The sequence below is a fragment of the Salmo trutta genome, chromosome 16, assembly GCF_901001165.1.
Source record: "Salmo trutta chromosome 16, fSalTru1.1, whole genome shotgun sequence".
Classification (NCBI taxonomy): Eukaryota; Metazoa; Chordata; class Actinopteri; order Salmoniformes; family Salmonidae; genus Salmo; species Salmo trutta.
This window is the reverse complement of record NC_042972.1, coordinates 52,502,677-52,515,310: the sequence shown is the minus strand read 5'-3', so window position 1 is coordinate 52,515,310 and position 12,634 is coordinate 52,502,677. Positions and strand designations below refer to the sequence as shown.

Genomic DNA, 12,634 nt, shown 5'->3' with positions numbered 1-12,634 from the left:
TTTTTACGAATTATCTTTGAAAGACAGGGTCCTGAAAAAGGGACGTTTCTTCTTTGCTGAGTTTACTTGTATTAAATATATAATTATTAATATACGCCTACTGTATGATAGCTAGCAAATTAATTAGCTAACTAACGTTAGCCTGCCTAGCTGGAACTTCTGAAGAAGGAAAATGTTTTATTTTTTTACAATTTTCAAAAGATAACCAAACAAAAACATGTATTTTTTACGAGGCGTGTTTGTGCATTAGTAGCACAATTTCTAACTTATTTGCATTTGTTTTCTACTTACTTGTATGCTGACTTCTCCGTTGTTGTTTTTAAGTTTAAAATTACTTTTCTTAGCGGATGTACAGTGAGGGAAAAAAGTATTTGATCCCCTGCTGATTTTGTACGTTTGACCACTGACAAAGAAATGATCAGTCTATAATTTTAATGGTAGGTTTATTTGAACAGTGAGAGACAGAATAACAACAAAAAAATCCTGAAAAACGCACGTCAAAAATTTTATAAAATTCTTTGCATTTTAATGAGGGAAATAAGTACGTGTCAGTTTGTCACTTTCACGAGATTGGAGTAATAACATGTTCAACTACTTAAGGCATTGACTCGATTCTAGGTTGTGCCTTTAGATTTTTAACTTCTCTCATTGACTTCTCTAACCACAGCCTGGTCTGTATCGCAAGCATTCCCAGAAGTTTCACGATGGTGCGCCTCTGGGTTTAGAAACTCTGTGCCCAAATGTTTGTCAGGGAATGTCTGTTAAAGAGCGACTGACCCTAAAAAACAACTAATCCCTTTGAAAACGGCCTATGTGGCAACAATATGAGTCAGAAACATTTATTCTAGTGTCAACATTGACTACAAAGTGTTAATAGGTTAATTTTGGTCATAAAATCAGTCTCGTCTAAAATGGAGTTTGTGACCTCGGTGCATCACAACGACCACGTTTAAATGCACACCAATATCCCATTATTATTCGGGATACTCAAGTATTCTGTTTTGTCTTTTTTAGTTGGCACAAAATTGCACATTTTTCAACAGAAAAACAATGATGAAACTAAAGATTGTACAGTCAATAAAAAAAGTGTAAATGCAAATATGCTGATTTCCTTATATGAACTCTAAGTAAAACTGTTGAAATTGTTGCATGTTGCATTTATATTTTTGTTTAGTATAATTTGTTTAGTATTATACTTCCTAGAAATATTGCTACATAAATACATAAAGTTCTGTTCAATTGCTTGATTTTCTTATTCTTTCAGGTGAAAGGTGCAGGGGTCATAAGTATAATTTCCAGAAACAAGGCATTACTCTACAGCGGTGGGCAATTCCAGTCCTCGAGGGCCTGATTGGTGTCACAGTTTTGTCCCAGCCCCAGCTAACACACCTAGATTACTCATCATGAAACCTTTGATTAGTGGAATCGGGTGTGTAGAGCTAGGGCAAAAACTAAAATATGCACACCTTTGTTTCCCCAGAACCAGGATTAAGAATGAGTAATAACCTATGTACCTGTACCTTGTAGCAGGGTAGTTAGTGAATGCAGTTACAGTACATAGTACTTACTATCACTAGTGGTCCTCTGTAGCGTAGGTTGGTAGAGCATGGCGTCTGCAATGCCAGCATAGTGGGTTCAATTCCCGTAAAATGTATGCACACATGATTAGTTGCTCTGGATAAAAGCGCCTGCTAAATGGCATATATTTTATAATTTAGGTAAATAAATACAGTGTACCAAAAGTGGTAAGAACTCCATATTGCATATCCATTACTTACTAACCTGTAAACATAGTAATTACACAGATTACCCTAGTGTAGATTTACAGGTACAAGGCCTACTATAAGTGTTGTGTGTGATGTTCCCTTCATGACTTGCCTCTGGGTTTCATTTTCAGTCATCTTTAAGTAATCTATTCCATTTGTGTCACAAGGAATCGAGGAGCACTCCATGTGCTTTTACACCACCAAGAATGTTCGGTTTCCCCTGAAGTGGTTAGTCCTTTTTGCATGTGACGTTGTATCAATGATTATGATCATCATAGTTATGCAACGTCTGATCTGGATTAACCTGAAAAGCAACATAAATGTCATTAGAAACCTATTTGGTATTTCTTGATTCACTTGGTGACAGCACTGTGGTTACAGGTCATGTAAAGCAGAGTCTAGTTGGGTGGAAAACATGTTATAGCTTTAAAAAAAACAGAAGGCTGCCTCTGACCTCTGGTGTTGTTACCTGTGTCACACCTGTGTCTGACCTCTCCAGTTTAGTTTATTTGCACATAATTACATACATTTGAATTGAAGAGAAAAAATAGGTCTGACTCGCCTCTGGTGTTGTTACCTGTGTCTGGGTGAAGCGGTCTTCTAAGTAGCGGTGGCCCAGGCCCATGATGTGACCTTTGGAATGCCTGGAGAGAAAGGCTACCCTGGCTGTGAAGTCCAGAGTGAAGGCAAGCTTGACCAGCTCCGGGGCGTTGTCGTGCCCAGATCCAGCAGTGTGTGGTGTCTGGCGGCTCTGGCCTGTAGGTGTCTCTGTTTCCACGTACGTATCAGCTAACTGCTGGAAGGTGCTGTAGGACAGCTTCTGGAAGAATGAGCTCAAGCTGGGGTTCTCCTTCAGCTATGGAGAGAGGACATACTTTCATGACCATAGAATATAATACGTTATTATCCATTAGGAAATAGCAAGTTTAGACTAAAGTCCAGACCTGTTTTGTGCTAACATTCCACTTCTTGTAGTCTGTAATTTACCAAACATGTTTGGCATATGACAGGACAGATTACAAGAAGTGGAATGTTAGCACAATCAGACTGGTACCCAGCCTATAGCAAGCTATGCTAAATGTGAAAGATGCATTGAGTGTCAAAGAAAGACTGTGTTAAGTTTCTCAAATGCAATCTTTTTTTGTAGGTTATAAACAGAAACCTTGTTATCAATGAGGTCTCCTTGCTGCTTCATCAGAACAATGATCCTTTTGATGACATCCTCTGGAAGAAATGGATAGTAAACATACAGGTAACTGCCAAAATAAAGAAATAAAAAATATATATTTAAGAACAAATTCTTATTTACAATGACGGCCTACACCAGCCAAACCTGGACGACGCTCGGCCAATTGTGTGCCGCCCTATGGGATTCCCAATCACGGCCGGTTGTGATACAGCCTGGATCACAACACCAACAACAAAATTCTTAATAGGGTGTTGGGCCAGAACAGCTTCAATGCACCTTGGCATAGATTCTACAAGAGTCTGGGACTCTATTGAAGGGATAGGACAACATTCTTCCATGAGAAATTCCATAATTTGGTGTTTTATTGATGGTGGTAGAAAACGCTGTCTCAGGCCCCGCTCCAGAATCTCCCATAAGTGTTCAATTGGGTTGAGATCTGGTGACTGAGACGGCCATGCATATGGTTTACATTGTTTTCATGCTCATCAAACCAGTCAGTGACCACTCGTGCACTGTGGATGGGGGCATTGTCATCCTAGCCATGGTAGCCAAAATAATGGCCTGGCCAGCATTTTCATACATGACCCTAAGCATGATGTGATATTAATTGCTTAATTAACTCAGCAACCACACCTGCTTTCAAAAGACTTTGTATCCCTCATTTACTCAAGTGTTTCCATTATTTTGGCAGTTACCTGTCGTAACTCTACATTAGACAGTAACATATTTGTGTGATGTGCTGTATTATATGACCTTTACAGCTTTATACATAAAATGTGTATGTTGCTATAGAATGTTACATTTTTAGTATGAATATATAAGACATCAATACACATAAGAACATTGATACTTACCATCTGTAAGAGCTGTCTCTGTCTCTTTCACCTCATGCACAATCTTCTCCAGCTCTTCTGAAACTTTCTCATAGTACGAGTCAGTAGGCCCCACACTCAAAACCGCTGTAAAAAAGTAACAAGAACGATCATTGCCTTTGCAGTCTTTTCTCATGAAATAACTGGATAATAACTGGATAACCAACTAGGGCCCGAGTCAACTAGGGTCCAATTTCCCAGAACATTATTAAATCGAGTCCAAGTTCGCATTGAAATCTATTTAGCATAATATAAAAATCCCCATCAAAATCTGTCTCAATCCACCACATCCGCCGATGTCCGCCTTCCGCATTTGAAGTGGACCGGGAGACATCCTGAAAATCGTTCTTCTCACAAAAATGTCTGTAGCATCTGAACAGTTTGACTTAATATGACACCTCCGTCCAAACAGTTTGGGCTACACAAATATTTTTTTGAATATACATATTTTTTATACCTACAGGGTTCCTAAAATTCAAAATCAGATAGCAAAATTATCCTTAAAAGAATTCCATATGTTAGCTTACCACCCCCCCTCACACACACACAGCACTGAATGTGAGCACATTTTAGTTAGAAAGTTGTCTATTGAATAGCTACCAAAAAGTAAAGTTAACGTTCGTCATAAATATGAATAGTTGATTCTTCCGTCTATTGTATCTGTGTTTACAGGTCTATATTTCCAAAATGCTTTAAGATAGGCATTATCCTGCATTGTTTGAGTTAAGGGGGTGTGTCACAATATCTACCGCCCTTAAGAGTTTTAAGCTAAAATGATTGCAAATCCACAAAATCCTGTTTGAACAAAAGGACAATAATAAGAAAACATACAGTACAGTGTGTGATAATAATGGATTTGGGTGCCATGTCCTCTCAAACCTACATTCAACTCCAGTTATGTCAGTGGTCTTGGCCCTGTCCAAAGCCAATGGTCTCTTCACAGACCCTCTGTGGCTGTCAATCTTGATTTTTCTCAGAGATAGTCTCCTCATGGAGCTCCTTTGCCTTATGGATGTCTTTTTCTGCAAGGTTCCTTGTGACTGTCCATCTTTCTCTGTGCCAGACTCCTGCTCGTCTTTCTTGTCACTCCCTTTCGTCGAGAAAAAACCCAGAAAACCTTTCCAGAAAGAGGTCTGTTTGCTCTTCTTCTTGCCCTTTTTAGACTTATTCTCCAGTTCAGTAGACGTCTCAATCTCAGGAATGTCAGCGGGCCCAGGGATTCCTACTAGAGACACATTTGGTATAACAACTTCCTCATCAGGTGGTGTGCTACTGGCAATGCCCTCGTCAGGTGTGCTGGGCTCTAAGTTGATCAAGGTGTCACTAGAATGCCTGCGGACTCTTGTGCATTTCTCTGACAGTGTCACCCACTTCTGAGGCTTTGTTGGTGACCTCTGGCCCACACATCTCCCATCATTTAAACTGATGCTGCGCTTCACATACACCTCCAAGAGGCGACAAGTGTCCTTGTGGCCAAGAGATAGCAGCTGGGCGTTTTTGGGCATCACCTTTTCTGTAACCTCCATGACGGATACCTACAATAGATAGATAATGCTAATTATTTGTTTTCTTCACTACTGTAAACATTTCTAGATTTATAAATGTTCTTTATTCAACATTATAAGATGTCACATTCGCAGAATTGTCTTGTGTATTGTTCTGGTGGGTGTGGTTTCACTTTTAATGCTCAGCCTAAAGTAAAGTCTACATGATTTAAATTGTTCATTTAACGTTTCATAAATTAATTAACTTTGTAGCCAACAGAAATCCGGCTACAGGCACGTTTAGCACAACTTTGGGTCCGAATACAGTAAACTCCATAACATTCAGAACAGTTCTTTGGTTATAGTATTTTACGCAATACTGATCTCACTTCTTCCTGAACAGTTGGCTATTTACCAGTGCCATTACCCCTTTCAATTAGCCATTTTCCATGTTAATATGTCAGTCGACAACATTAAATAATAGAATATCGTAGGTAGGCTCGTACCTACTCACCTTTTTACAAACTGTCTGTCTAGCGGTTCCTTCCCTATAAATGTGTTGATTCCGACGTGTTGTCTTGGTGAGATATAGGTCCTTGCAATACGGCATCCTTAGGGACGTCAAACTCTGACGTCACCCCAATGAAGTTTACGTTTAAATTGGTTAAGTTTAGTGGTCGAGGTTAGGGCAGCGTTTACCAAACTCGGTACTCAGGACTCCAAGGGGTGCACGTTTGGTTTGGGTTTTTGCCCTAACTCTACACAGCTGATTCAAATGATCAAAGCTTGACGATTGGTTGATTATTTGAATCATCTGTGTCGTGCTAGGGCAAAAAAACAAAACATGCTGCCCTTGGGGGACCGAGTTTGGGGAAACCCAGGTTTAGGTAAGGGTTATGGTTAAGGTTAAGGTTAGGGTAAGAGTAAAGTAGGGGTTATGGTTGGGATTAGGGTTTAGCGTGGTGACGTCTCAGGGATCCCAGATAGCACTAATCGTGAGATATATCTACACCTACAAATTATTTAATTTCACACCCATGTTTGGACCAATGATTTATACACTAGATAACTTGTTGGGGAGCTGTGTTCAAGCCACAGTGCCTCCATCTTGGCACTCCCCAACCGTTGTAAAAAACATTTTGGAAGCTATAAGAAATGCATTTATTAATGCCTACATTCGTTTTTGCCTCCTTAACCTGTTAAACCTGTTTAAACTAATGCATAGTTTAAAATTATATTACGTGAACTTAAAATAAAAAAAATCGAAAATATATACAGTACCCGTCAAAAGTTTTAGAACACCTACTCATTCCAGAGTTTCTTTATTTTGACTATTTTCTACATTGTATAATAACAGTGAAAACATCAAAACAATGAAATAACACATATGGAATCATGCAGTAACCAAAAAAGTGTTAAACAAATATAATCAAAATATCTTTTGGATTTTAGATTCTTCAAAGTAGCTACACTTTGCCTTGATGACAGCTTTGCACACTCTTGGCATTCTCTCAACGTTCGTTACTCATATTGTTGGCTGAGGAAAAGTACATTTTTAGGGGGCATTATGGTCACACAAGGGCCTTGTGGCCATGGCTGTCGATGCTGCCTGGAAATTCGAGGCCAGCCCTGAATCCAACATGACCTTCTGCTGGCACACTGTATTTGTGATGCACATTGGGATGTTCCGGTGCACTCCTGTTTGGGTTGAGCTGGCACATTGCTTCCTCCAGACAATCATGTCCACTTCCCTGGCCGTCTGCCCTGGAGTTGCCGTATATGTTGACTTAGTGACAGTTATGGTGTATGGGGAGGATGCAACCACACATGACAAGCGCCTAAGGCCGTGTTCACTACAATGAACCAACACAACCCGAATACTCATTGACAAGAAGTGGCATCAACTTATTGGGCCTTCACATGTCATAGGAATTGCACCTCCAGGCGTGCGGAGGCGACATGGGAAGCTGCCCGTGTTCACCTTCAGCGGGCCATGCTGCGCCAAAAAGAGAACGCAGACCGTCACCGCAGTGAGGCCTCGGTGTTCGCACCGGGGGACCGGGTCTGGCTCTCGACCCGAAACCTGACCCTCCGCCTGCCCTGTTGGAAGCTGGGTACGCGGTTTGTGGGGCCATTTAAAGTCCTGAGGAGAGTGAACGAGGTTTGTTACAGGTTACAGCTTCCCCCCGATTACCGCATGAACCCCTCATTCCATGTGTCTCTCCTCAGGCCGGTGGTGTCTGGCCCGCTCCAGGAGTCTGAGGTGCGGGAGGTTCCTCCACCCCCTCTGGACATTGAGGGGGCCCCGGCATACTCCGTTCGCTCCATACTGGATTCGAGGCGTCGGGCGAGGGGCCTTCAGTATCTCGTGTAGTGGGAGGGGTACGGTCCGGAGGAAAGGTGCTGGGTTCCGGTCGAGGACATGTTGGACCCTTCAATGCTGCAGGAGTTCCACTGTCTTCGTCCGGATCGCCCTGCACCTCGTCCTCCGGGTCGTCCCCGAGGCCGGTGTCGGGGCACTGCTGGAGCCACGCGTCAAGGGTGGGTACTGTCACGACTTCCGCCTAAGTCGGGGCCCTCTCCTTGTCCGGAATTGTTTATTGTAGTGCTTGTGCACGTTATGCTGGTGTGTAATGAGTTTTTGTTTACCCATTGATTTATTGTTCTGTTTACGGTGGTTTTGTTTATTAAACTGCGCCATTGTAAATCAACTTTTGCTCTCCTGCGCCTGACTTCTCTGCCGCCAGTACGCACCCCCTACACATGTAGTGAATCTGTTATTCAATGTGTTTGTATAAGCTAATCAACTTAGATTGGGTTAATATCAGCTACCAAAGGAAAATAAATACTGTATGTAGGATGTCAAGAACTTTGGAAGTTTCTTCAAGTGCATTTGCAAAAACCATCAAGCGCTATGAGGAAACTGGCTCTCATGAGGACTGCCACAGGAAAGTAAGACCCAGAGTTACCTCTGCCGCAGAGGATAAGTTAATTAGTGGTAACTGCACCTCTAATTGCAGCCCAAATAAATGCTTCACAGAGTTCAAGTAACAGACACATCCCAAGGAGAGAACAATATTTTATTAAACCGCTCACAGGCCCCGTTGCCCTGAGGGCGGTAGGAAGTGGTTCTGATCTTGGCACACTCATACAGCTGGCAGAACTGGGCTACAAGTGCAGATTCAAAAGCTACCCCCCAATCGGACAAAATCAGCTCAGGACAACCCCAGTGTTGCACTGCAGCTGACTAGCAGGTTACCTACTAGTCAGCTGCAGTGCAACACTGGGGTTGTCCTGAGCTGATTTTGTCCGATTGATGTCTTGAGATGTTGCTTCAATATATCAACAATTTTCCTACCTCATGATGCCATCTATTTTGTAAAGTGCACCAGTCCCTCCTGTAGCAAAGCACCCCCACAACATGAAGCTGCCACCCCCGTGCTTCACGGTTGGGATGGTGTTCTTCGGCTTGCAAGCCTCCCCTTTTTCCTCCAAACATAACAATGGTCATTATGGCCGAACAGCAATCTTCAAGTCTTTTCAATGGGATTAAAGTCAGGGCTTTGGCTGGGCCACTCAAGGACTTTCACATTATTGTTCTGAAGCCATTCCAGCATTGCTTTGGCAGCATGCTTGGGGTCATTGTTCTGTTGGAATGTAAATCTTGGCCCCAGTCTAAGGTCGTTTACACTCTGAAGCAGGTTATCATCAAGGATTTGCATGCATTTTGCTCCATTCCTTGTTCCCTCTATCCTTTCCAGTCTCCCGTCAGAACAGGATCTGTACACACGTGTTCACATTTTCCATCTGTTGCCCGCATCGCAGTCATTGTTGTTTTTGTTACTAATAATAACTTTGGAAATGTGTGCGTTTCTATCTAAGTAAGTGCCTCATTACGTTATAATAGTTTCTGTATGTCGTTTCTATTGTAGCTTACTGTATGGAGCATAATATATTTGTGTATGTTCCTTATAACCGCGGACACGTGAGATAACGTTACTAATTTCATAACCTTTATGGTGTTATTTTCAATTGTGCTTATGTAGCTAGCTACTTTCTTCTATTAGCTCTGTAAAACAATGCTAATTGCGTCAGAAAAGTATTAGTTTGTGTTGTATTTTGAAGCAACCCTGACCTTATGACTCCCAAGTGGCGCAGTGCTCTACGGCACTGCATCTCAGTGCTAGAGGTGTCACTACAGATACCCTGGTTCGAATCCAGGCTGTATCACAACTGGCTGTGATTGGGAGTCCCACAGGATGGTGCACAATTGGCCTAGCGTTGTCCAAGTTTGGCCGGTGTAGGCCGTCATTGTAAATAATAATTTGTTGTTGAATGACTTGCCTAGTTAAATAAATAAAAAATATGACCATGGTTTGTTTTCATTTGGTCTATTTAGCACAGCTCTGTTCTGCCCTGCCTTGCCCCCTTGTGGAGATCAAAAGTTCGGGATGTCTTACTGTTATAACTCAAATTTGTGATTTTGTCAATGTAGTATACTATTTTTATAGCAGTGTTTATTATTTTACTTCTTTGTAATATTGTTTTATTGCTATATCCTTATATTGTATTCTAATTAATAATTCCTCTTTATTCTGTACTTTCAGAAACCACAAACAGTATTTGCCAATATCATAACTGAAACTGGAGCTGGACGTCTTTCGAGCTGAAGATTGAGGCCAGCTTTTGTATGCTAGCGTACACTCTTTAACAGTTTTACTGGATGAAAACACAGCAAGAAAACACACAGACCACTATTACATATTGGCCTATTTTATTGCAGTATTGGTGGTGGTTGGTTGAACGGAATATGCATAACCCATATTTAAAATTCATGCAGTGACTGAACAACTGCATTTCCACCCCCCCTCAAGTCACCTGTCAGGTCAGTCAGTCACTAATTGCTGCAGATGTGCTCAATAGTGCTTGAGCATATGCTACTCCCCAAAGCATGGTGAAATACATAGAGGTGTATCACAAGCTAAACACATGTAATTTGCCAACTTCACCTGCTTACTTCACCTGGTGCCAGACAGGCAGACTTTGCAGTGCATCCGTGTGTGACTACCTTGAGCAGCAGTTTTAGGGACTTTGCAGGGAAAATGTCATGCAGTGAGGCGTAGGGGATTGTCCGCATCAGGGCGACCCCCAGTGTATGGGTGCCAAGGGGTGTGGTGCTCCTCCAACAGCTCTCTCATTAGGTTCTCTCTGTACTTTTGATAGGTAATTACTTTACCTATGAGGGAGTGGGGAGGATGAGGGAAGGAAGAGGATGATGAGGCAGTGGGTAGGTGGGTGAGATATTGTCACTATAATTGCATAATGGAACTGTGTGATCTGTACATCCAATTACAAAAATACCTTGTACAGTAATCATCTCACCTGTTAGTTGCCGGTTAACTATGTGGCCGTTGAGGGCAGAAGTGTCGATCAGATGGAAAAATATCTTCTTATACCACTTGGTCGTTTTCCGAGTGCATTCCACAAAGATGGAATCTGGAGGATAGAATTATGGTCAGATTTGTCAACTGGAGGGTGAGGGAGAGCTTTGTATGTCTCTCTGTGTGTGGGGTAAAGGTGGTTTAGATTTTCCCCCTCTGGTTGCACATGTGACATGCTGGTAGAAATGAGGTAAAAGGGTTTAAGTTTGCCTGAATTAAAATCCCCGGCCGCTTCTGGATGAGTATTTTCTTGTTTGCATATAGCCTTATACAACTCGTTGAGTGCCGTCTTAGTGCCAGCATCAGTTTGTGGTGGTAAATAGATGGCTACGAATAATATAGATGAGAATTCTCTTGGTATATAGTGTGGTCTATAGATTACAATGAGGTATTCTACCTCAGGCAAGCAATACCTCGAGACTCCTTTAATGTGTATAGATGAGTGAGAAAACAAATATTTTATTCATTTTGAATTCAGGCTGTAACATGACAAAATCTGGAGTAATTCAAGGGTCATCATTACTTTGTTAAGGCACTGTAGGTGTTGGAAAGATCTAAAGGCACGTCTGTTTTTGACAGCCCTTTCACAGACTTTCCTTCACAACCAGACAACCAACCATTCCACTACTGGAGTATCCCCAGCATCGTTCAGGCTGGGATAACATTCCAGTTAGTCAATGGGTCTCTTTGGTATGCAAGCTGTATCTGCTGACTGCTTATAGAGAGCTGTAGAAATGGAAACTGATCACCCCAGAGCCCCAGTCATACAGGAAGGACACCACGCTTGTCACTGCAGCTTGCCCAGAATGACCAATTAGTAGTGCAAGCTGGTCAGGCCCCAGAACTACAACCACCACTGGCTCATAATAATGGCCAGAATGGAGCTAATCGAGTGGCATCAAACACATGGAAACCATGTGTTTGATGTATTTGATACCAATTCCACCTATTCTACTCCAGCTATTACCACAAACCCATCCTCCCCAATTAAGGTGCCACCAACCTCCTGTGCTCTGCATCCTTTAACACACTCATGTCCTTGTCACCCCAAAGACTTTGAATCAACCTTGCACACTTAGTTTTTGTGTGGTAAAGAGGGCTGTACATATACACTACTAGAGTAGCTGACTGTTGTATTACGGTTACTTTCCTGTCACTTGGTTATACAACCATGTGTTTGTGTTGTGAAAGGCTCATAATAATATTTTGTGCAATTTCTCATTGTTGATATTGTCATGACTTGGCCCTTTCTGGGTGTAGATTGTGGCTTCCCCCTCTCTCTCACTCTCTCATACACCCAGGTTTTGTTATCTCAGGCCTGTAACGGCTGTCGTTGAAATGAGACCAAGGTGCAGCGGAGGATGTGTTCATCTTGAAAGGTTTTAATGACCAAATGAACACTATACAAAAAAGAAACCAAAAGAACGACCTGCAACAGTTCTGTCAGGAACAAACTCTAAACAGAAAACATTCACCCACAAACCCCAAAGGAAAAACAGGCTGCCTATGTATGACTCCCAATCAGCAACAATGATCTACACCTGTTCCTGATTGAGAGCCATACACAGCCGAAACAAAGAAAGCCACCAACATAGAAAAAGAAACCTAGGACGCCCACCCATGTCACACCCTGGCCTAACCAAAAATAGAGAACAAAAAACCTTCTCTATGGCCAGGGCGTTACAAGGCCATAAATTCCTGGCGGAGACACTCTCCTCCTGGTCATGCAGAGAGAAAGAGACCACAGAGAGAACAAGGGATTTCACTTGGCCAAACTCCTAAATCCCCAAAATGGGAGTTTTAAACAATATGTCCACCTTTTGAGAGTGTGGGAATGGTCCGTGGACACTAAAGGGACAGTTATGTTGCGTGTGTTTCATTT

The 12,634-nt window shown here is 42.1% G+C and overlaps 1 protein-coding gene across 2 annotated transcripts; it reads right to left on the bottom strand.

Moving 5' to 3' along the window:
- Positions 1 to 648: 648 nt before the first annotated feature.
- Positions 649 to 5,973, bottom strand: LOC115151010 (uncharacterized). Of its 2 annotated transcripts, none has more exons than XM_029694897.1 (6): positions 5,826 to 5,973; positions 4,711 to 5,362; positions 3,810 to 3,914; positions 2,929 to 2,990; positions 2,329 to 2,622; positions 649 to 2,070 (listed from the first exon to the last, which is right to left on the bottom strand). In XM_029694897.1, the coding sequence occupies exons 1-6, from the start codon at positions 5,919 to 5,921 to the stop codon at positions 2,023 to 2,025; spliced, it is 1,257 nt and encodes a 418-aa protein (XP_029550757.1). In that variant the 5' UTR covers positions 5,922 to 5,973; the 3' UTR covers positions 649 to 2,022. The 2 variants fall into 2 exon arrangements, with proteins under 2 accessions (XP_029550757.1, XP_029550758.1); XM_029694898.1 differs by having other exon boundaries at positions 2,344 to 2,622; positions 5,826 to 5,972.
- Positions 5,974 to 12,634: the final 6,661 nt, after the last annotated feature.

Coding starts and splice junctions, on each gene's coding strand:
- LOC115151010 (XM_029694897.1), bottom strand. CDS start 5,921: ATGCCGTATTGCAAGGACCTATATCTCACCAAGACAACACGTCGGAAT. Junction 2,991..3,809: donor AGAGACAGCTCTTACAGATG/GTAAGTATCAAT, acceptor CATTTCTTCCAG/AGGATGTCATCAAAAGGATC. Junction 2,071..2,328: donor CACAGGTAACAACACCAGAG/GCGAGTCAGACC, acceptor GTTGCTTTTCAG/GTTAATCCAGATCAGACGTT.